Source organism: Phoxinus phoxinus (genome assembly GCF_949152265.1).
Source record: "Phoxinus phoxinus genome assembly, chromosome: 12".
NCBI classification, from domain to species: Eukaryota; Metazoa; Chordata; class Actinopteri; order Cypriniformes; family Leuciscidae; genus Phoxinus; species Phoxinus phoxinus.
This window is the reverse complement of record NC_136887.1, coordinates 29331626-29357819: the sequence shown is the minus strand read 5'-3', so window position 1 is coordinate 29357819 and position 26194 is coordinate 29331626. Positions and strand designations below refer to the sequence as shown.

The 26194-nt window shown below is 41.3% G+C and overlaps 1 protein-coding gene across 10 annotated transcripts in view; it reads right to left on the bottom strand.

Annotated features, from left to right (window-relative positions):
- Positions 1–26194, bottom strand: part of LOC307008727 (transcription factor COE3) — a 118270-nt gene that overhangs the window by 89416 nt on the left and 2660 nt on the right. For 7 of the 10 annotated variants that reach the window (XM_079631807.1, XM_079631808.1, XM_079631801.1 and 4 more), the window contains exons 2-4: positions 18905–18961; positions 14048–14166; positions 1400–1556 (exon numbers count right to left, since the gene is read on the bottom strand). In XM_079631807.1, the coding sequence (XP_079487933.1) occupies positions 1400–1556; positions 14048–14166; positions 18905–18922 (294 nt within the window). In that variant the 5' untranslated portion in view covers positions 18923–18961. Of the gene's footprint in view, positions 1–1399; positions 1557–14047; positions 14625–18904; positions 18962–26194 lie in introns of those variants that run through there. The other 3 variants (XM_079631802.1, XM_079631806.1, XM_079631809.1) reach the window with 3 other exon arrangements.

Genomic DNA, 26194 nt, shown 5'->3' with positions numbered 1-26194 from the left:
AGTCCATCCAAACGTGAGCCTAGTTTGATGTCACTTTTTTGAACTAAGATCGTGTGAGGTTTACATTCAAGCATCGCATCCCGGCTTCAGGTGAGTTATTTTCCCCTGATGTAACATCAATCCAATGAGACGCAAGAACACGACACACCCACACATGTCGTCAGTCTCTCTGTATCTCCTCACTGCCAAGTTTAGTGGTAGCGTCTTGGCAGCGACCCAGGGTGGAGTGGAGGAGTGTGTGGAGGGGATGCTGGGCGGGGGTTATGGCGGAGGTGAACGGACAGCGAGGACAGAGCTCTGACTGTGCCAGCTGGACCCCGTCCCGCATGACTGTGGGCGGAGCTGTTCTCTGTAACCTTTTACTGAGAACAACCCCCCGACACACACACCGCGAGGTGAGCAGGACTACCCTCCGACACACACCGTGGGCTAGCAGGTACAAACACACGACTGAGAATCAGACTCAGAGGAAAAGAATGTGCACTAAAAATAAGCTAAACACAGTATATTCTTATAAAAGCTGAATATTTTAGAGTTAAACACAATTTTAAAAAATATATAATAATGCTTTAAAGTTAATAAGAACATTTTTTGTAATGTTGTTAATGCACTTCTCATGAAAAAAAAGTGGTCTCATTGCTGCCCCCTAGATGTATAATTTGGTACAGCTACTATTGAGAATGGGTGAAGCCCAGAACCTAGATCTCACTTAGACACACTGCAACTACACAACAAAGTAACAAAAATTACAACAAAAATGTAACAATGTGTGTAAACAAGAAACATTGTTGCAGAGGGTTTGGGAAATGTTGGTGTGGTTTTATAAAATAGTATTTATATTAACAGCATCTTGGAACAATACGTCCAAAACACAAGATAATAATTTAAAATTATGAATGTGTATGATAAATAAGTATTTATTAACTTATTTTTTTTGTCTTAACTTTACATTAAACATTGTTGCAGATAGTTTGGAAAATGTTTAGGAATTTTCGTGTTGTTTTTAATTATATACAGTATATTTTATATAACATACTTTTTTTTTTTTTTTTTACATACAAAACCTACAATAAGATTAATTTCTGACAATAAACAATGATTTTGACTTATGCAACAATAAAAAATAAAACTAACCAAAGTGTGAGATGACAAAATCTTTGTCTCAGATTTGAGGGTTTCAGAGATTTTAAAATAAAATCGATGATAACTTTTCGGCTTTATCAGAATTATTTCTATTCTAACACAAAAAAAAGTTGTACTAAATAATTGACTAAAAAAATGCATCTAAAAACAATTAAACCATTCTTAGCATGTTCTCTAAGTTCAATAAGCAGCACCCCAGCACATCGCAAACCCTGTCGCGTTGTGGAATGGCGTCTATTAGTGACAGAGTGCTTACTTTGTCTTTTTCCACAAAGTCCACGTAGGAGGTTCTCTCGATCTCGACGGGCTGTCCCTGCCGGTCATACAGGGCCAGCACAAAGTGGAAGAAGTTTGACTTGCGCAGGTTTGAGGGAGGCTGCTTCTCATAATGGGCTCTTGCCAAACCCACACCACTACAAGAGAGAGAGAGAGAGATGGAGAGAAAGAGACAGAGAGATTAATGTACTGTAACCCAAATAATCACTCAAAACATGAGCATGCAGAAAGATGAAATGGCAGTTTCACATGAACTTTCACAAATAATATCACATTGCATATAAATATATAACGTTGTGTTGTTGAAAAGTCACCGCAACGTCAACATTTTTAAGATCTGCGTGTGATTCGCAACCTTTTTCTACATTGGAGTCCCATGTATCTTTGTACGACAATCCCGTAAAATGATAAAGAGGAAATACAAACAGGAAATTAGAGCTGTTACAAAGAGAGATAACAGGACATAACTGAGAGGTGTTAGAAGAGAGATATTTGGCTTGTTTTCTCATGCCCTGTGTGTGCCATGAACTCTATTGTCTGCCCCTCTCTACTCTGCCACCTCAACAATTGGAATCTGGCGCAGAGCGAGGACCCCAGAAGGCACCGTCTGCCTTTGCGGCTGCCAATCGCTACTGGGTACGGCTCGCCTTGGCAACTGCTGCGTTCCTCTTTCCCTGACCTGTCAGTCAAACCTGCTCGGGCCTCCCCAGGGTTCAGCCGATAGGAGACTCCATCCTGACTCGCGCACTTGAGCATCGATTAGAACGTGTGGCAAACTACGGACTGACAGAGACCGAGGATCCTCGGGCAGCCCGAGAGGAGGAGGAGGCCCGCACCTCTACGCCAACCCTACACCTCCACCTATCAATCAAACCGTCAGCCCCGGTCCACTGACGCAAGCACTGATCATCTTTCCATACCTGGATCAGTGGACACATGGTCCTCAGAGAGAGATAAACGCCTGAAGTAAAGGAAGGAAGATTAAAATGCAGGTGATCTGTATTTTTAATAGGCTGGTAATGCATGCATCCCTTCCCTCAAGCAGAAACTGACATCAAGCACTCAGTCTATCTCTTAACACTTTTCCAACATTACATTTTAACAAAGAAATTTGACATGTGTTTAAATATTAATTAATAACAATATATTTGAATTATAAATAAATCATATAATTATGATTAAATATTTATGTATATAAAGTTGATAATGACTTGCTTCAAACAGGTTTCCCGAACACATCTGCCATTGGTTGCCAAACAGATAGTCCCGCCCCCAAACGCACATTACTGATTACCATTTCAATTAAATGCTAAATAAAAATCAAGAAATACTGAAAATATTTATCACATTTTCCACAAAAAAAACTATTTAGTTTTCAACTATGATAACCATAAGAAATGTTTCTTGTGCAGAAAATCAGCATATTAAAATGATTTCTGATGGATCATGTGACACTGAAGACTGGCGTAAAATTCAGCTTTGACATCAGAGGAATAAATTGCCCTTTAAAATATATTAAAATAGAAAACAGTTGTTTTAATTTTAATAATATTGTAGTATTAGTACTATTTAGTATTAGTGTATTTTTTATCAAATAAATGCAGCCTTGGTGACCATAACAGACTTCTTTCAAAAACAATAAAAGCAGAGAAAGTATTTTAACATAATTAATAGAAAAAATGCCATCACCTTTAAGTCAAAACAAGCGCCCCGTAATATTTACAATTCCCCGAATCATTAAATGAAAAAGTGCGTAATGTTCACAGACGTAAATTGCAGCTGTCATTGTTAGTCAGTTCATTATTTACTCGTTACCCTGATGAGGTGGGCCGAAATGCATTTGAATCTCAAAAAATATGCTCATACATAAATATTTGTTCATCTGCTGAGCTCGGGGTGGGGAGCCAGTGTTTTGGAAAGCGGCCTGCTCTCTGTCTCCGCTCGTTGAGATATTCCCCTGATAGGACATTAATAAAGCCTGACCCCTCCCCAGTACTATTACCAGGGCTTAATGCTTCATTTGTATCCGAGCCTGGTGAAATCTCATTCGTGAAGTTGAGGTTACTACACTGAAGGCAAAAACAGCTTTCACAGAAGAGGCTGTGGGAGGGGGGATTCTGGGAGGAGCACTTTTAAAGCGGATGACTTCAACGTAAATGGGAAATATGATCTTCTTCATCTGTAGTAATTGATTCGCAGTGAAGATCTTTAGCAGTCTGACTGGTCAGGGCGGTGCTAAGTCTGACAGATGCCCTCTAAATGCAATACGAAAAAGGCATACAAAATAAGAGAGTAAGACAAGGGTTCTTTAAAGATCACAATAACATTATGAGAAGTGTATTAGCCTATATATTATACGTTGAAAAAATTGTAACGTGTCGACTGCCAATTCTAAATAATATTTTAAAATCAAATCATCAAGATAATAGGTTCAAATTTATATGAATGATCCTGCAGTGAGACATTTTTAAATTAGCTCCATGCATAATAATTATAAAATAATATGAGTTTCAGAATAAATATGGCATTCTGGGCCCAAATCCTGCATCTGCACTGCATGAAATGCACAAGCACATGTAAACACAAATTATCACCTTCACATAGGAAGACGGAACTACAAAATGACACGTTTGTGGGAGAGCACATCACACTTAAACACACACGCATTGCATCATGAGCTCCTCTCCATTACCCCATCAGCTCGGTTACAAAGCCAGGCGTCATGTTTCTGATGGGGTGAAGGAGAGAGAGACAGCGTTCCCGCACGCTCTCGCAAAGCACGGATCTTTACGTGCAGGAAGCGATCGACTCGGAAAGCTTGTTAGTGTTATTATTTTAATTATGTTGATTGCTGCCATATCCACTCCAGCAGCTCTGAGTCAGAGGCAGGCACGATTGGTCGGCTCTCACTCGCTCCGTATTGAAATAACTGCTATTGAGGTGACAAACACACACACATAGACAGCAGAGCGGTGTAAATCAGTCGCTAACGGACGGCTACGGCGCACGGTCTCACTACGGTCTCCGTTAAACACACTGTTTGACATCTTCTCGTCACAGAGCAGGGAGAAATAAAAGGGGAAAAAAAGCATGCAAGCCAGAATCAACCACAGTTCTGACACAATTCTGGACGTAAAAACACCCTCTACTTGAAGACTTTTATTATAATTTGAATCAATAAATACAGTCTCACAGAACCGCTTTAACAATAAACCATTCATAGCAAGAGCTGAAGGGTTTGTAATGATGACATTTCAGAATGCAAGAGCGCCGTCTTTCTTTCTGCAACGGCAGTCGGTGCAGTCCGCGGCCCTTTGCACACTGCAGGCTTAACGCGATACAGCAAAGTCTAATTATGTTAAATGAAAAAAGTAACCCCGGGCTAAGATCCTCGCAGCTCAAGGGCCTGAACACTTGAGGGAAATAGATACTAAGCACAGAGACTCAAACTCTGAAATCTTCAGCTAATGAACATGCAGAGGAGAAGAAACTGCCGATACACAGGATCTGCTGAGATTTTGAGGAGTTAGATGACGTGTGTGAGCAAAAAGGAGTGATGCCTTCACGTGTACATCTCAATAAAACAATCATCTCACTGCAAAATGATGATAAATCAAACTGTTTGAGATTGACATTTTACAGAAAACAGAGTGGTTTGCAGGGATGACGTCAAAACCCGGAAGTCAAATTCGCCACTGGTTTCCTCAAGATTGTCCTATGGTTTCTATAATGGTTTTTTTTCAATTTATGAGTAAAATAAGGTCCGTGGTTAACATAACTTGACGATTTTTGGATGTTATGCAAATTACATGCATCCATATCGAAAATGTGAATTTTGAAGCTGTTTATTTTAAAAACGTATGCATCTAATAAGTTACTAGATAAGAACGTTTGGGGTGTGAGTGTGTGCAGTTTACATTGTAGAACAAAACATCAAAGTATCGTCAAGTTATGTTTAACACAGTCCTTATTGTACTTTACCATTATAAAACCCCATAGGAAAATCTCGAGGACTTCCTGGTTTTGACGTCGTCCCTGCACCACTCTACTGCAAATATGTAATTTACAACACATTTAACTCCCACAACGTGTCGTGTTTCAAGTTGAAGTAATGAATTTGTTAACATATTTTAAAAGTCCTGCATGAAAAATGTCACATTACTTTGGAATCACAATGAGATGAATTTTCACATACTTAGGGGCCCTTTACACGACACCGTTTTTTAAAAGCTGAAAACGGCAAACGTATGGATTTTGGCCGTTAATTTACACAACAATGGGGCTCAATGTGAAAGTTTTTGAAAACAGTACCGTTATTGTCTCCATGTTAACTACAAAAACGCAAATATGTGAAAACGGTGACGTCATGCATATCACATGCTCCGTCTATAGGTGTGTAGTGTTTCTTTACAGAGTGACATCGCCAACTATGGGCCTGGCAGCGCAATACAGTGTTTTCAATCGTGTTCGCGGATCCGTCTGAACGGGATCGCTTTGACAATGTTGTCATCATAAGCGAAAAACACAAAGGAAAAACTTTTCCATTTTTAGTACATCATTGTTGTGTTAACAAACGTAAGTTATCTTTATTGTACACTACACTTCATTTGGGGTCTGTACAATTGTTACTGTTTTGAAAGAAGTATCTTATGCTCACCAAAGCTGCATTTATTTGATCAAAAACAGTGAATTATTATTATAATTTTAAATAACTATTTAAAAATGTAATTTATTCGTGTTTTTCAGCATCATTACTCTAGTCTTCAGTGTCACATGATCCTTCAGAAATCATTCTAATTTTGCGATTTGGTGCTGAGGAAACATTTATCATTATCAATGTTGCAAACATTTGTGCTTCTTATTATTTTTGTGGAAACCTTGATACATGTTTCCATCAGGATTCTTTGATGAATAGAAAGTTAAAAAGAACAACATTTATTTGAAATAGAAACCTTTTGTAACATTACACACTTTTTTACAATCACTTTTTTAAAACATTTAAAGCATCCTTCTTGCTGATTAAATGTATTCATCTCTTTCAAAAACGGTGGTGCATCGGTTTTGTATTGACTGTCAACCAGTATTTTTCCTTTTTTCCCCCCCATGTGGTGTCTGTTAAACCGCCTGCAATACTATGACACATGTAGTGTGTGTGTGTGTGTATGTGTGTGTGTGTGTGTGTGTGTGTGTGTGTGTGTGTGTGTGTGTGTGTGTGTGTGTGTGTGTGTGTGTGTGGCATATGGGTGGCATCACGGACTCGGCCCCACATCTTGGTGACATTAATCACGCCTGTGATGGACTGTGACAAAGGGAAGTCTTTAACTACAGCTCGTCTCTCTCTCTCACTATCGAACTAATGAGCCGTACAGCAGCGCTCTGTTTATACAAATGTGACGCGGAAAAATCATCTCTGCCCTGGCTGAGCGCCAACGTGCTGATCCAACAAGTAAATGTAAATCTTGTTCTCTCTCTCTCTCTCTCTCTCTCTCTCTCTCTCTCTCTCTCTCTCTCTCTCTCTCTTCCTTCCTCATTTTCACTTTTTTAAGAATTTCTTGTTCTGTTTTGTTGCTTCCATCCTTTCAAAAAGGTCTCAGATCCAGTTTCCCTCACAGAAAGGTCTCGTCAAAAAAAAAAAAAAAAAAAACATGGTTACATGGCTGGATGGTATCAGCTGAGATTTGGTCGATAAAGCACCTGCCCTCATCAGTGAGAGGGAGATCATTCTCTAAATGAACCAACACAAGGGAATCATATTTAATTTGACCTTTACTCTGATAAATGTCCAAAACAGACCAAATGAGAAAGAAGAAAGCTGAGAACCAGAACATGCTCGCTTTTCTCGTGCTCATCAGGGTCCGTATGGAAGTATTTTGAGGATGGTGGATACTAAGATATGCACATACTCTATGTTTACATGAGGAGTAATTTATGCAGAAACAGACAATTACGGTGGCATACATTTGCTCATGCTTACGAGTGTGTGTGTGTGTGTGTGTGTGTGTGTGTGTGTGTGTGTGTGTGTGTGTGTGTGTGTGTGTGTGTGTGTGTGTGTGTGTGTGTGTGTGCACTCGTGCGGTGTTGGGGGGCGGCAGCGGGCAGTCAGCATGGCAGCGGTGTGTTTGGTTAGCGCTTATTAGCTGTGTAATAAGATTTAATGAGTTGAGGACTAAAGCGCTGTAGGAGCACGGGCAGCATATTGGGATTAGTGGAGAGCAGAAACAGAATGAGAATAGGAAGAGAGAGAGAGAGAAGAAGAGGTTGTTTTGAAACCCAAATCCCACTTGTGGTCAAACGGGCCTTTTTTTCTTCTTCTTTGGTTCACTTGGCCTGTTGCGATGTCATCTCTCTCTGTAGCTCTCGTTCTCTCTCGACTCAAGTGTGTGGTGATTTAATTGTTCAGCACAAGCCGTGTGCATTGTAAATTGTCAAAATGGGCAGTTTAGTTCCCCCTAAAGTATAAAAATGTGTATTTTACATGGCAGTTATCTAAGGTGAAAGCGCCGCGCCAGATGTGCTGATTGCATTTATGGATAGTCGGCATCTTTGTTTCTTTATCGCTAATTGGATGTTACGACGTGGAATCATAGGAAAACCTTCCTGGAATGACAGAGTGCAGAGAGTAATAGAGGCATTTGTCACCGCTGCACAGTAACGGGTGGCCGTAAGTCAAAGCAAACGTGTCGGAGAGGATCTTTGCATAAAGAAAGGCCTGTCATTTCTCCATGATTTCTATTGCCACACAAACACAAACGGCCTGTCTGTCACGTCTCCCAGCGATAAGCTGGCACATACATCACCAGCTGCCTGCATCCCTGCCACCGCCTGCTCGCCGCTTTATTCACACACACAAATACTAACACTTTCCTGAAAAGTACACAGTGTATTTAAATGCCTCTCTGTTCCTGATCCCGTTCCCTTAACCTCTGATGCACGGATTAATAAAGACGAGGCATACAAAAATAGAGAAATATATAGAAACAATTTTTGTATTTTAAGAGGTATGCAAATCCAACGCAACAGAAGTAAAACCACAATTACATGTGAAGAAGGATTATGGGTAAGGGTCAAAAGTTATCACCTAATGTGGTCTGTGTGTAACTTATTTGGGACATCATGCATCAGAGGGTTCATTTCTAAAAGTACATTGATGTTAAGGTGTTTCTCATTGGATGGTGATAAAAATTTAACAATTATTTTTTATTTAATTAATGTATTTGATTGTTATTATATTCGTATAGTCCAATTGTTTTGAACAATTGGAAATTGGAAGCATTTGGGAAAATATGTCAAAGAAAAAAATTAAAAGCAATACAAACTGCATATGCAATTGTTTAAGATGTACAGATGTTTTTCCCTCTACTTTTTTTGCTTTCTTTTTCTTTCTATATACACCGATATGTTTGGTCATATGTACACTGGTTTATACAATACGCTTGGTTCTCAATAAAAAATTAAAGCCCAAATATTTACTTTTTCAACGTCATTAATCATCCATTCATTTATTTGGATACTTTTTGTTGACTGATGATTTTGAACGGAATCACTTCATGCAGTGAATGCCAATTAAAAGCACCATGTTTTAAACAAACGCATTGAACATAATCAGAATTTTCACAAAAAACACTCTTTCTCACACACAAAACACTGCTTTTGCCACCTAAACGTCGATCTAAACGCCTCTTTTGAGAAGAGAAGGTGCTCTGCTGGATGGCCCGTGGAGTCAGAGGGGTTGATGTGCCATCATTGCTCACTGATTGTGGCTCTCAACACGAGATGATCTGAGTCAATAGACTCGCGGCTCACTCACAGATTAGACATCTAATCAAATTCACCCCCGTTTGTTTATCGCTCGCTATCGTGGGCTATCATGTCAGTGTGGAACACTCCACAGCTGTGACAAAACGAGGGCACATCACATGATGCAGGCTTCATGTGATTATGAACCCAGATTTTTTTTAATGCAAAGTAGTGTTCTACACGTGTGTCATGTGACATGGACCATAACAAAATAATATCATGATCCATAACGCTGATTCAGTTTTAACAAGCACCTCATGCAAGTCTCTATAACTAACATTTTCTTTTTGGGTTTTGAGCAAAATATAAAAGAGCTTTTAATGTCTTGCATCCAAATAATTACTGTCCACACAATGATTGCTAATCGTACTATTAAGCCAGTGTAACTAGCAATACAGATTAACACACATGCACCAACAAATTCAAAGAGCTGACGGCACTGTCAGACACTGCAACACGTCCGAAACATAATACTCCTCTTCTTTAATCGTAAAAGCGTATAACCAGCCAGTGCTAAACGCTTCCAGCTCATTTCTAATTTGTTCGTAATTGCACCGAGACAAGTAAACCATTGCACAGTGAGAAGTTATTTCCTGGAGCTGGACGGCTAAATTACAGACAAATGTTTCATGCGATTAGGACACTCTAATTGAACATGTGACAAAGAATAGGGCGGCAGAAGTGCATCAAGTGAATAGGAAACGGGTATTTACATTAGTTACGCCTTAATATTATTGCATTTTTTATGCTTTAATCACATTGAATTCCTTTACGATTATTGTCTCCCTCCAAATTGCCATATATTTGTTTTTCTTTCTATCATGAGAGAGAGTGAAAATTAGCCAGGGCCTCATTGTAACTGATCTGCTCTGGACGCCTTGATCAATGCACTGGTCACATGTCTCCCCTCAGCTGGACTGAGAGAGCTCTACAAAAGAGCGGTGTAGTGTGTGTGTGAAGTGCTGCCCCTGCACTGTGGGGTCTGTGTGTGTTTTATTAGTATTGCACTTGTGCGTGTTTGCTGTAGGTTTAGCCCGAGTGCACCTGCCAGACCTGCACACACACTACAAATTATAGCACTCGTTTCTTTCTCTCACTCACACTGTTCTAAAAAAAAAAAAAAACTACAGTGATTTCCAAAATCGTTAGTGGCCTACAGCTGAAATCATTAGCTGGTCACCTGTACGCTTCTAATGGGGTCATTACAGAGGTGGCCCTGCACCCGGCCTCTAATCGCGAGCATGTTATGGGGCAGCTGTTTCTAAAACACTTGTTTCTCTGTGTTACATTCCAGCATGCAGGCGTCAACTGAGATGGAGCAGAGCGAGACCTTGTAAATCAGGTGTGTTTTGTGATTCGGTGAGTGTTTTAATGTATTTACGAATACGGAAATGTTTTAAACTTGCATGAACAACTTTTTTGGAGCGGCCAAGTGTCATTTCTGTACCGTCCAGTGTCATTGTTCCATATTTTATCGGATTTGCAACATGTAAAAAATAGCATGTATCCCGCCATTGCACTCTCTCTTTTAGCATGCAAGGGATTTTGGGACGATGCGGAGAGAAAAAATGCTTTTTTACATTTTATTTCATTTTTTTTTACAAAGCATGTGGGTCTGGACTTCATTAGTCTGACCCCTCCTTCTCCCCCAAGCGGACAAAACAGAGGCGACATAATTCACTTTGCCAGGTTTTACAGTGTAGGGGTACGGAATCGGTGAAAGGGTCAATCGAAATCTGTTCCCCAGCTGTGCGGCCCTCTCACTCACCCCTAGGCCCAGAGAGAAAGAACGAAAGAGAGAGAGAGAAAGAGAGAAATGCTCGGGGGGAGATGGACCCCACAAACGTACCCCCGAGCTGCCTGAGCATCACAAACCTGTTCCGCCAACTCCATCTACATCTAGATTGAGTAGCAATGCAAACAAGTTTACACTGCATGAAAATTTGCACTGAACTGTGATTACATGTGGGTAATAATAATGGGATCATGCATCAATCCTCATTTTTGCAGTTAAAATTGAATGCAGAATCCCAATGTGTCTAAACTGACTTTCCTTTTTTTACTCTGACAGCACTAATCTAAAAAAAGGTTGCACTTTACACCAAGCTCACCCCTTATACACTTATTACCACCACAGCCAACATTAAGGATTCAAATAAAATTAAGCTCTCACTTTTGCTTCTTTTGTCTAGATTCACTCTCTTTACTGTCTCTTAACATAACACCCTTTACTGCACCCATACAACTGATATCCTGCCATCAGTGTATATTTGAGATTAAAATAGAGCACTAAATCCATTTTTTTTATGTGAGAGTGAGAGAGCAAGAAAGAGAGAAAGAGGATAGATTGAAAGTAGAAGCATGGAAGAGGTGCATATTTATTTTACCTGGAAGTTAACTAAAGCATTCATAGGCTAATATGTACAACAAATGAAGGATTATAAACACTATTTGTTATGCAAAAAATAAGAACTCTTTTTAAACATTTAAGTAGTTTTTTTATATATATATTTTAGTCTTAGTTTAAGATGCTATCGTGACACTTTCGCTATACGTTTGTAAGGAGCTCGGGAGAATGTTGTGTTGTGTAGGCTAAGGCTGATAATTGGCTAGTGCAAATATTATTTTTTTTATGAGGGAAACCGTTTGGTATTAACATTACAAATTACTTTTTCTGCAGCCCTGCTACATGATGAGAAAGCACGGCTCTTTATCATAACTTTAAGCATGAGCAATGACTATAAAACGTGCGATAAATTTGACCGATTTATTTTAAATAATTAAATAAATAAATGCACATAAAACGTGCTTCTTCTTGTCACATTGCATATGGACTTTTTGTATGCGATATGCATTGAAACTTACATTCAATGCGATTTTTTTTCCCCCAAAATAAATAATTCAAGATGTGAGTTTGTCCCATGTAGGGTAATTAGATGCCCAAAGACTCTGCATTTTTGTTTCTAATTAATATCATAGTAAAACATCAACAGCTTCGCCAGCAAATAGGCTACTGGTGATCTGCAAGGTGTTCGCGACTTTTTTTTTCATGTTAGCGCATATGAATGTCTGCGAATGGACAGGTGATTTCGGCCACTTGTACACGGCAGCTGACCTCGGTGTAAGTTTGAAACATCAACTTTATCCTTCACAATATGCAATATTAATATACCACGGGGATTTATCTCCGAACGTATTCAAGGGAATCACGAAAACATGTAAACGCAGCATATCTCTCTTGGTAGGCTACATGTTTTAATGAACTGTAAGATTATTTGTACATTAAAAAAACGCCTCGAAAGCTTATATGTCCTGAAGATGTTTTGATTTCAGGATGCAATCTTTTCCACAAACCAGCAGAAAATAACAACCCGTCTCATTAACTGCATTTTACTGCTCAATTTAGTATAAATATCACATAAAATCGTATTTAGATGTTAATTTATTGTAGCCCGTTTGGCCTTGCTGCAGCCAAATTAAATGTATAGCCTTGCATATGATAAATAAATATATAGGCCTACATAAAGTTTTTAATTGAGCTCAAACAGGCTATGCTAAAAAAAAAAAATCAATAGCAGGAAATTAGCAAATCTCCTAAAGTCCTTGACAGTTTTCTTCATGCGTTTAGAAGTCAGAAAAAGAAAATGGAAATTTTAGCCCAAAAACATATTTTCTTAAAAAAGCGTGCCCGTCTTATTAGGCTATTACACAGGCTACATTTTTCAGAATTAGTGTGATGCTCCCTGTTCTTCCCTCTCCTCCTATATTTTAAACAGTTTTAACATGATATCACGGCCTATATAATAATCATTTTGAGACGCTATCAGAGTTTTTTTTATTTTTTTATGCTCAAATGTTGTCACTCTGCGTAAAATTTCTACAAGACAACTTGAGTGTAACCTTTACACATTTCTCAAAATCCCAGGTCTTTCTTTGAAGGCTGAGACAGAACAGCACACACGGTGTTTCAACATCATTCTAGAACCCATAGGAGAGTTGGAGGAACTCACAGTCCTAAAACTAACTTTGATTCAAGCGCAAATGGTTTGGAAACTGGTTTGGTTTGCATTACACTATAGGCTATTGAAAAACACGCATGGTCGATTTGACTTTTCTGTTTGTAAAAACAGGCCTAATAGTTCTGTCTACGACAGCGCAATAACCTCACAAACACATTTTCGACACTTTCAGCATTTATCTGTTCTATTCTGTAACGTACCACATAAATAAGATAAAGCCTATCAGAATAAATAATTTAAGATCATTTTTAACCGACTATTTCAAGGGCGCTCAATGTATTGCATATTTTATTCACAAACAAACTATAAACTCATGATTGTCAGTGATTCTTACTAGAGCTCTCTGTCCCTGCGAAGCACGTGAAACATTATTAGATTAGCGCGAAATGTCAACATTTGAACGGTAAATAAGATGGCATGAGCGGGACATTCCTACCCAGGACAACCTGAACGATCTCCAGCTCTCTTTCAAACACAGAGAAATCAGGTAGAACAATGTTTTCTCATGTGTGACAGGCAGTGTAATCAGAGTCCGCCTTTCTGGAGCGGAGCGAGCAGCTTTTGCTAATGCGCCTAACGATGCGCAATCAGTTTCAACACGTCTACAACTAAATAACAGCCGACAAACTGACTGGGAGACTGTGCTGTTTGCGACGACCTTATACGAGCACTTACAGATTCAAAACAACTGATTTCGAAACACTCACACAGAACTGTGGCAAAGCGCTTTCTCTAACGCGCTGCAGAAGCTCCGTTTCACGCACCCAACTACTTGGAATATGAACAACTTGGAGCTTGTTGGTGATGTTTACCTTTGCGCAGCTGTGTTGGCATCCAGTATCCCCGCGCTCTGCATCCAAGAGCGCACCGGCGTCATGCCACTCGTAAGGGGCTCTTCTTTCATGGTCAAGGCTCCCCGTGGGAGACCGTCCTGGATGGAGAACATGAAAATAGCCTTCAGGGGGATGTCTCTCTACACCAGCTCGAGTGGAATAATCCTCCTGCACCACCTGGATTAACAAAAACCAACTGAAAGGGAAAAAAATCTTCCCCCAAAGTGCAACAAGGGGAAAGAGGTCCTTATCCAAAGACGCGCTGCCGTATCCCTTTGGGTGTTCCTCTTTCTTTTAGATTCCAAACCCAAGTTCAGTTCACTCAAGATTAACCGGTCTCTAGTTAAAAGAGGGTGGAGAGAAGGCAAGAGCTGTGGAGCATCTCAAAGGAAACGATCAGCCGGGATCAAGCAGACCTTCTCGTCGCGGGGAGAAAGCGGGGAGAACGCGAACTTGCTCTGAAGAAGAAGGCGAACAGACGCGCACGGGATTGTGAAATGAAAAGTGGGATAAAACGGGCGACTGCTTCAAAAAGGAGTAAAATGAAATGATTACCAAACAAGAGGGAGGGATGGACCAGGGAAGGCTTGCTGTCCCTGGGGAAAAGAGGGATTGGGTAGCAAGAAATCTCATTCCCTCCCTCCCCGTCTCTTAATGCCTCCTGCGTCCCAGCGGAGCGCACCTTCTCTCGGGTTCCGCGGCTCCAGAGCTCTCGGGGGGGACAAGCGTGGACTTGACGAGGGCGGAGACTTGTCCTTAAAAGGCAAAGTCATTTACATGTCAATCTCCGTTCTGAGCTCTGATTGGTCACGGTCATCCCTTGCGTCATTTTCAAAATTCGCCGCAAAAACTCAGCTGATGTTAGAGGGACTGAGCGCTCTGCCAGTGGAAGTGCTCTCGTGCTTTCCAGATTTAACCTGACACTTGCCTTTAATATCCAGCAACATTCACGATGCATTTCATATATCATGATTAAAATATAATCGACTTGGATATATCGTTTTCCAGAAGTCAAATTTATCTAAAAGTGCAGCCGGTATGATTTGATACACAGGATCCATACTGGAAAGGCAAACCACTACATTATGTTTCCACAGATGGCAAAGCGCAGCAATATTCTATAACACTGTCAAATATTATTATTAAACAGTGACATCTCTTAATTTTGTAAAACCTTGTGGAATGAATGATTTCATTCATATTCAGCTCCTGCTCGATAAATTAGAAGAAATATTCAAATTTGAGAAACCAGGGTTATTAGCTGCACGGACTATGATAATAATAGCAATCATCATAATATTATTATTATTATCAGTCCGCCTGCAATGCAAATATAAAATAAATGAAACAAATTATATTAACAAAAGCTATTATATCATTTGGGTCAAATTAATCCAGTAAGCTAATGTTTTTGCTCATACACAATATTATCCCAAATATATTTTGAAGTGCATTGAATTAGGGTTTTTTGGTGTTCTTTGGCATTATTTTGAATTCCACCAAATGATGCCTGATTAAATATTTATTACAGATAGCCCTCCAGAGCTCAGTCAGAAAACGACCCAGTGGGATTTAAGAAAAAAAAAAACACAAAGTAAATTTTATCTAAAAAAAATATAATTTACTAAAAAAAAAATTTTTTTCCTCGGATCCACCTAACACATTATTATTAGTATTATTATTAATAATACATAATAACTGTGGGACTATTTGTGTAATTATTTTGCTATCATATTCACATATCACTCTTCTTAAGAATGTTGCGTCCATGTCTCACTCAAAGACAAAATACTTGAAGCGGCAGAAAAGCAGCCCGGTGTTCATGAAAAACAACACGATCCCTCTCTGCCCTGAACTGGCTCAAACGGAGCATGACCCCTGACCACTAATAAAACATTCTATTCGATTCTATATTTGAGTGGAGGTTGAAGGTCAATAGTCATCAGAAACTCATGTTAGGCTACATGACGAGACTAAAACATAGACGGTCTATAAATATTATTTTCTTCTATATTTTAGAGGAGGTTGAAGGGTCAATACCCAAAGCACAACATCTGCAACACTTCAAAACTAACACAATATGTTACATAAGACAATGACATAAAGATTCGGTGTCTCGTGCGCTTTTCGCAACAGACCCGTGATAAATATTTCCGCGACGTCTGAAAGTCCTATGTTTTAAGTAGAAAATAATCATTTAATGCTTTATTGCAGCCACTTTCGATTGTTTGGGACTCTATCAAATGTTCATGTATGGCAAGAACATGTAATTTTATTTTACTCTATATTTACTTCCCATAATATTACATGTAGCCTATAGTAGGCTATAGACCGCGGAAAGGACGCTGTCAAATTGTAAAACATCATGTGAGCCGTTTTAACTGCACGGACGGGTTGCAAAAGTTGTTATTGGAGTAATACTCCTTGATACAATATAACACACCCGGCTGACATTTTGCTATACGAAAAAACTCTTGAACATAGGCTAGGATTTGCATTCTAGTTTGGAGGGCACAATTTATCAAATATCACTGAACATACATTTAGGGGAAACCGAGATAAGTGCAAAGACATTTTTTAATAGTATTAATGTCTCTTATGGAATTTATCTGAAATGTATCTTAAAGAAAAATCGAGAAAAAGCACTTAATATGGTATCTTGTCTTTTCGCACATGTAGCTCAGGTTAATTGAAGTCACTATCAGTCCGGACATCTTTCTGTCAGGTTCAAGCGGTTGTTTCCACCTAGTGGACGTCAAGTAAAAAAACAAACAAAAAAACAAGCAGGATAATGTTTCTTGCCAGGATATTCATCATCAATAATCATGAAATTAGCTCGAGTATCTATAAACTTACTTAATTGTGTTCTTCAAAAGGTCAAGAGATAATCTAATATTCCTGTATATTTATTTTCTATTACTCCTTCCAAAAGATGATTTCTTGCAATATTTTGAATCACCTTAAATGTGCAATGACGTTAATTTAGGACCTCAAGAGTTGAAATAATTACTGAGGTCTTATGAGATCAGAGATTCGGCGGCTTGCAACATCATTTTATGGATAATTTATTTGATTGTTTATTTATAAAAGCCTTTGAGCTTGTCTGTTATCAGTAAAATACAATAAAATTACAGTCTGTTTAGAATCAATGCTAATTGTCACGCCATGCTTGCAAGCAATATGCAAGTTAGTAATAGTGATAATTATTAAGATTGTAACGTAAATCACAGAAGTCATGACACGTGAGTAGTAAATAAAATAAGTACACTACTGAACAGACATTATCAGGACCATGCTAGTATTTTGTTTGTAAGGTAAAGAGCTCCATCTAGTGTTCTAACAATGACCTTCCTAGAAGACCAGAACGCAAGCAAAATCACATCACTGTAAAAATACATGATATTTGTACACAACAGAATCCAGGAACCATACAGACGATAGTGTCAATAGTTCCTCATGCAGTAACCCCATTAGAAGGGACATGTTTTGAGGTCCTTAAGTACACAATAGGATATATGCTATATAAGACATTTGACACAAGGGTTACAAAAGGAGTTTTGCATGTCATGTCATATTATTATACTGTAGTATCATTGTTCCACTCTTTCATCCATCCATTATATTCCTCCAAAATTCCATTTTTTTGTGTGCAATATTTAATGACATGCTGTAAATGTTGTAAATAGATGTTTCTTAACATGCTCATTCACTCTTATGGATACTTGTGGACTCAGAGGTTTGTATAATAAAGTCAATCAATATATTGTATGCAGTGGTGTTCTGATATGAGGAGGCAAAGTCCTCAGACTTTTTGTTGATGTTGTTTTTGTTTTTTACAAATCAAATGTAAATTCATGTCCCAGTTACACTTATATATTTATTTGTGAATATATTTGATTTTCGGATCATCAGTCATGCTCGGTAAACACTGGTCACAGACACGAAGATGTAGCTGTAATTTCACCAAGCTGATTGCTCACTAAAAACCACCAGTCATCATGTATTCGGGCCATTTCAAGTTTGATTTCGACATGACAAAGCAGTGATTTTTAAGTGGCTGAGCTGTTTACTTACTTTTTCCAGTAGCCTTCCCATTAACGCTAGAATTCTTTTCATTCCGACTGATTCGCAAACGCAGAACACGCACGGAAACAAGAGACGGGAACCAATCACAGCCAATCATAACGCGATATAGGCATTGCCTCCTCTCATGTGACTTTCCCCCATTCATCCTCAATCACCCCCCAACACATGCATTAGGGCAGGGGTCACCAAACTTGGTCCTGAAGGGCCGCTGTCCTGCAGAGTTTAGCTCCACACAGGTTGGACCTGGTTGGAGCTAAACTCTGCAGGACAGCGGCCCTCCAGGACCGAGTTTGGTGACCCCTGCATTAGGGGGTCTGTTAAAACTCAATGGGCTCAGAGGAGGCAAGAGACGACAGCTGTAACTTTACCTGCGGGTGTCGCTGTTGGAGAGTGTTAGTTTAGAAAAAGTGATTTATTCACTTTTTAATGTCACATTTTGTAATATTTGCGTTGTTTTATTAGTGTGTGTGTGTGTGTGTGTGTGTGTGTGTGTGTGTGTGTGTGTGTGTGTGTGTGTGTGTGTGTGCGAAAGAGAATCAGAACTAGTTTTGCTGGTAAACCCTTTCAAAACATTCAAAGCATTGATTGTACATTCCAGTTTAAACATGAGGGCTGATTTACTGCTGTACATTCTGCTGCATAAAACAAATTCTGCAAGACTTTAACAGTTTAAGAGCACCATCTAGTGTTAAAATCACGAACCTGTTGTAAGATCATGCACGTAAAATATCGAAGACAAAATATACAAACCTTCCTTCTGTGTTTCATTGCTAGATACAGGTAAGACTGGTGTTCCACTTGCAATTCCTGCAAACAGAACAAACATGCTTGTAAACTTGTTGTGCTGTTGTTTATTTTGACCTCTTTCCTTGATTATAAATAAAATTCATAAACCACCTGAATGTTTTAGAAATGTTTAATACATTATGTAAATATAGGAATGGATATAATTTCCAATTGTTCGAAACTAACCATTAACTTGATATTAAACATGTAAATAAACTGTCTTCTATTTTCACCTTCAGCATAAACTCGTGAGGTCCTAATTTAATATCAATTAAGCGCTGCACATTTAAGGTGATCTAAATTATTGCAAGAGACCATCTTTTGAAAAGGAATGGGATAGAAAAAAGAAATAATGAGAAATGCAGATTTTCTCTTGAGCTTTTGAACACGCAAATTGGTCAATAAGATTCATAAACCCTAACTATAATGCATAATATATTTTACAACTCAACTCTAAACAACTTGTAAGTTGTTCAGATAAAAGACAATCCGTGTTTTGGAAATAGCTGTAAATCTCTAAGAACAAATAAAATATGTTGGCTGTGTCTGTTGAACAAGTTCTCCTTTTAATAGCTTTGAGCAAAAAATCCGATCTAACATGTCAAACTTGAAAAACTTGAAATGTACTGGGTCATAAAATAAGCAAGTAATTAAGAGAAAATCCATTTTATGCACAGTCTCATATGTGAAGAGTTTATGTACAATATTTTAATAATCATCATAATAAACTGCTGCCAATCAACACATTCTTATAAAAATGATATTGAAGAACAAGAAATATATCACCTTGTCACTTAAATATGAAAATGTATCAAATATTTTAACAAAGCAGATTTGAGTGAACGTGCTAAAAGAATGCCTCCTATGCTCACTCTTCCTTCACTGACAGGTTGAAATCTGCTCAAGCATGTTATGTACAGTAGCATGTTACATATATATGTTGCATAATTGCTGGCACAAGTGGCCTAGCTATTAAGGTCTTAAACCAGATCAATTATGAATGCACCAAGCGTCTTTCTATATTTAAACACATATGACTGTGTGTGTGTGTGTGTGTGTGTGTGTGTGTGTGTGTGTGTGTGTGTGTGTGTGTGTGTGTGTGTGTGTGTGTGTGTGTGTGTGTGTGTGTGTGTGTGTGTGTGTGTGTGTGTGTGTCATAGACCTACCATATGTTTGTGTAACTGTGACGGAGTAGTACAGGTTTCAGACACAAGGAATTTCGACTACGCCACCCATGGGAATTTCACCCCGGGAAATATGAATGATACCTAAAAATTTAGGTCACACAGGTTCGACTCTCTTTAAGAAGGTAGGCAGAAACGTGGGTATCATGAAGTAGTACAAAATTTTATTGATATTAAGTTATATTTAAAAAAAGAATGAAATTCAGATTAAAATAACCTCCGTTGCACCAGCATGTGTCTGATGACTCAGTGCATGGCTGACATCGGCTTCAAGACAAAGAACAGTAAATGACATACAATGATTCACATCACCATCAAGTAGACTCAGTGCATGGCTGACATCGGCTTCAAGACAAAGAACAGTAAATGACATACAATGATTCACATCACCATCAAGTACACACTGGAAAGAAAAGAAATACAACCTTACAGGGCCGGGGTTCACCACGAAGAAGGGGTCACTAAGCTAGTTAAGCAAAAGCACACTTGCGCACACACACACACACAACACCGTGCTCCGTGCACTCAGATTACGCAACCAAAACACTTCACAAGTGTAGCACGGCAACAGTAGGAGGAGCACCACCACCACAAGAGACCGTCACCCGTGGGACCCCGGCGACTGAAAGAAAATAAAGAAACAAATTTCAAAACAGTTACAATAAATCACAATTTGATCATATCACTGATCACAAGAACAGAGCGAAAATAAAGTAATATCAAATCAAACAATATACAGATATTAATACAATAGAAAAAGAAAAGAAACAAATTAACTCAATTCAGACCAGCTTGAAAGAAGCAACCGCAGGGTTATCTTCTCCTTATTTCACAAATTAGTGAACGTCAACTCAAATACACTAAACTATAATTTAAAGAAACCAAACAGCGACAATCCTCTTGATTAGTTGGACGATACGGCGTTCTCGCAGTATGGCAACAGAGAAGCAACCGGAACTGCAACTACAGCAGAAACAAATCGCTCCCGAGCGAGAGAGAGAATCCACAAAATGGAGATGAGCTCTATTATCCCTTTACAGGCACGGGTATACGGTATTCATCTAACGGCCATTCAGCTGAGATACAGGGAATACTGAGAGATTAGTTGTCTTTAGCATCCACTCAAAACAAGCCGAGGGAACCCGGGCGGAGAAAAGACAGGCTAGAATGCACCATTAATCATTACTGTCATGCACACAGCAAACAACAAAACTTGCTACAGGCTAATGAAGCATACCTGTGTCCACTGTCAACAACGGAAGAACGGGAGGAGCCGGACGTGACGCATCCCAGGCCACAACCAACCAGCTCTTAAATAGTAGATCCTCCTTGCGGATTGGTGTTCACAGCCGTCAATCACCACCACTCATATCATTCATTCGGTTACAATCCACCCCCAGCTTCTGCACCGACGCCCCGACGGTGAACTCAACAGAACCCACACTCTGAGCCCTCACTTCCATGGCCGAAACCAAGTAACAGATGTACTACCCGCGATACTAGATACCGTACCTACCCCCACAGATCGAGGGAGGTGATATACATTAGGGTGCTGTCCAGCATTACTCCTTCCCGTCCTCCTAACCACAGCCGAGTCTGAAGGAAGGCTCATTACCGGGTGCAGGTTCACCTCCGCCTCCAGAATTTCTTCGGTCCTCTGGGCTTCACCAGATGGTACTTGCTCAGGCCTCTGAGGTACAGACGGTGCAATACCCCGAGAAACCTGCCCACGACTAACTTGTGATGCTCCCGGCACCAAAACAAACAAGTCTCCATCCTCTAGATCTTCCTCTCTAGGAAGCTGAACAGGTTCAATCACTGGACTTTCCTGCACAACAGGGGACAAGTTCCCGCTAATCTGAAGTTTCAGCAAGGATCGGTGCACATGCTTTATCTTATCCAAATCTGTGGCGGGGGCAATAGTGTACACCACACCCCCTTCCTTAGGTGCCTTCAAGACTTGGTACACCACTGAGCTCCACAGGTCGTTGATCTTATGTCTACCTCTCGCGCTATGGTCGCGGAGGTATACCAACTGACCCTCCTTCAGTGGTGCTTCCCTTACCTGCAGATCATGCCTGACCTTCCGACGATCTGCTGTGGCCCCCAATCGCTCACGAGCACCCTCAAAAGCAACCTGCAACCGATTCTGATGCTCAAGAACCCACCTATGCACGCTACCTGCCAGAGGTTTTTCAACCCTACCCAGCAGGAAATCAACAGGGAGTCTAGGCTCCTGCCCAAACATCAAAAAGTACGGGGACTCCCCCGTAGCTTGATGAGGAGTGGTGTTGTACGAAAAAAGCACCTGAGGAAGACAGACTGGCCAATCCCCCTTCTTTGATACCGGTAGTGTGCGCAGAAGATTGTGCAAAGTCCGGTTGAACCGTTCGCACTGGCCATTTCCAGCCGGATGGTAAGGTGTGGTACGTGATTTTTCAACTCCATATAGGCAGCAAAGCTGCTGAATGAGAGCTGACTCAAAATTACGGCCCTGGTCTGAGTGGATCCGACCAGGCACCCCAAATTTGCAGAACCATTCCACTACCAGGACCTGGGCCACAGTCTCAGCTCGTTGGTCCCTGGTAGGTACAGCCAAAGTGTACTTGGTAAAAATATCAGTCATAACCAAAACATTCTCGATACCAGTACTTGAGGGCTCCAACAACGTAAAATCTAAGGCTACAATCTCATTTGGCCGTGCTGCCAGCAAATGTCCCATGAAACTAGCATGGGTAGGCTGATCTCCCTTGGCACACTGGCATCTCTCGCATTCTTGACACCAGCGGGCAATGTCAGATGACATCCTTGGCCAATAACATCGCTGCTGCACCAGCTGGGTGGTGCGCTCCACCCCCTGGTGCCCGTGCTGCTGGTGAAGTTGAGTCAGCACTTCAGACTTCAAAGCCGCCGGTAAAAGCACTTGGAGAACCTCCTCTCCACCATCCGGGCGAAACACCCGGCGGTAAAGCACTCCCTCGTTCTCCACCAAGCGGTCCCATTGCCGCAACAGAATCACAGCAGGTCTGGAGAGCTTCTTACGCTCTTCCGAGCTAGGAGGTGACTTCCGCCCCCAGAACCCCAACAGTTCCCCAACGACTGGATCTGCCCTCTGCTGCATGCCCATATCACTGGTAGGACAGGGAAAGGATGCAATTTGATTTACCCAGGTGGTCAACCCACCTTGGGCGGCTTGACGCAACAATACCGGGACAGCTGCACCCCGGCACAAATCTTGATCTCCCTCCCTCTGGAAGTTTTGGCGTGATAAAGCATCAGCATTGCGGTTACTCTTACCTGATCTATATTTAAGCTCAAAGTCAAAAGCTGCCAGTTGGGCAGCCCAACGCTGCTCCATGGCCCCCAACTTGGCAGAGGTCAGGTAACTAAGAGGGTTATTATCGGTATACACCGTACACCTATGCCCCAGGAGGTATTCACGGAACTTTTCGGTCATGGCCCACTTGAGTGCAAGAAACTCCAATTTCATGGAACTATAGTTCGATGTATTGCGCTCAGTGGGCCTAAGACCCCGGCTACCATAAGCAATGGGACGCACCTTGCCTTGTTGGTCCTGTGAGAGAACCGCCCCAAGTCCCCCATGACTGGCGTCCACCTCCAGGATAAACGGAAGTGAAAAATCAGCATAGGCAAGTACTGGAGCTGTGGTAAGTTTCCTCTTTAACTCCTCAAAGCCAATCTGACACTCTGCAGACCAGGCGTCACCGATACGCTTCGACTTTCTTGACTGCTGGGGATTTGCCAGCTCTGCCGCCAACCGATGTAGGGGGGCAGCTAGCCTAGCAAATCCCTCCACAAAACGTCGGTAATAGCTGGCAAATCCTAAAAATGACCGCAACTCTGTCACATTGGTGGGGAGCGGCCACTGTGAAACTGCCGCGATCTTACCTGGGTCTGTGGAGACCCCCTCCGACGAAATTACATGACCCAGGTACTGCACTTCTTGTTTAAAGAACGCACACTTAGATAACTTAGCCTTCAAACCCTCCTTGTGTAGCCGGCTTAGCACTACCTCCATACGAGCCAGATGTTGGTCAACTGAAGAGGAAAACACGACAATGTCATCCAGGTAAAGGAGCAAAGACTGGCACTGTTGGTCCCCAAACATCCGTTCCATCAATCGTTGGAAGGTGCCGGGGGCATTGCACAGACCGAAAGGCATCCTGTTCCATTCAAAGAGGCCAAACGGAGTGCAAAAGGCAGTCTTTGATCGATCCGCCTCAGTGACGGGAACCTGATTGTACCCGCTGGCAAGGTCCATGGTGGAAAACCAACGTGCCCCCACCAGCGAGTCCAATGTCTCCTCAATCCGAGGCAGAGGAAAGGCATCCTTTCTGGTCTTAGAATTTAACTGACGATAGTCTACGCACATGCGCAGACTACCGTCCTTCTTCTTGACCTGGACAATAGGTGACGCATAGGGGCTGCAACTTTCTCTAATTATCTGGGACTCAAGTAGTTGGTTTATATGAGCTTTCACGACCTCATACTCCGAGGGAGAAATACGTCTGTATCGCTGCCGCACAGGGACATCATCCAGCAGGGGGATATCATGGGAAATAAGATTGGAACATCCCAGGTCTCCCTCATGTGTAGAAAACACAGTAACGTACTTTTCAAGAAGTGCCCTTACCTTACCTTGTTCCTCGACTGACAGTACAGATAAATCAATCGCCCCTATCTGTTCAGATATAGCGGAAGAGACCAGCTGTGTACTCACTCTAGCCGATACCACTTTGACCTCAGTGACCTCCGGAGGTAAGCTAACCACGTAAACCTGGTTGACAGTACCAATGACCGTGCCAGCATATAGTAATACATCTGCCTCACTAACGTTAACCACGGGCACGTAAGCTGTACCACGCTCCACTGGCACCAACGACGGAGATGCCAATAAGCCGGCAGGAAGACCAGCCTCTGGTGGCTCAAACAGCACTGTACCATTCGAGTACTGTGCTGAGCAGGTCACGACAACCAATTTCATTGTGCCGCCTGGGATGCGACACGCCCGACGTCCACGCACTCTAACTCGTCCCCCTCGATCCGAAACTGACTGAAAGTCAATGTGACAGCAATGTTGTAGGGCCTGGAAAACAGAACTAGGGGCCTGCGACACAACCGGTAAATCGAAAAGACTCATGCCATGCTGGCCAAAGAGTTCCTGGTAGCAGCGGCTCAGGACATTCATTCCTAGAACGCCGGGAACCTGAGCACACAAACCACCTGGAGGGTCCTTGACCACTAGCACCCCGCAACCTAAAACCCTTCGCCCGCAAAGCTCAACATCCAGTTCTAAATAACCAATGTACGGAATTGAGAGGCCATTGGCGGCCCGGAGCTGTAGCCAATGGCACGACCGAAGCTGTTCCTGACCCCAAGATTCAAAATTCTTCAAGAAACAACTCTCCGTAATGGTGGACACCATAGAGCCGGTGTCCACCAGGCAAGGTACCTTGACCCCCCCTATCCCCACGACGAGTTGCGGACAAGTTGACATAAGACGAGACATAAAATCTGAACCAAGCAAAAAATCCGAGCCTGTCTTTTCCCCAACCGAGCGGCGGCCCTGCGGCTCGGCGGGAATTAGTTTCCCGACGACTGTCTAGATCAGGGGTGTCGAACTCCGTTCCTGGAGGGCCAGAGCCCTGCAAAGTTTAGCTTCAACCCTAATTTTTTTTTAGAACACCTGATCAGCTAATCAAGTCCTTCATGCTAATTTGAAAATTGCAGGTGTGTGTGTGTGTTGAAGCAGGGTTGGGACTAAACTCTGTAGGGCTGTGGCCCTCCAGGAACTGACTTTGACACCTGTGGTCTAGATGGTGGCTGCGCACTCCCCGCCGAAGAGGAACCTGCGAGTGCTGGTAGGGAACGTGGTGGTTGCCGCTCCCCATCACAATCTCCGGCATAATGACCAGGTTGTTGACACCTTCTACAAACAATCTGATTAAGCCGGGATGGTCGCAGTCGAGGTTGGGGATTTTGAATTTGAGCTATGCTTTGAGTCAATTGGTTCAACTGTTGTTGCTGCATTTTCAGCATCTCCCGTAAT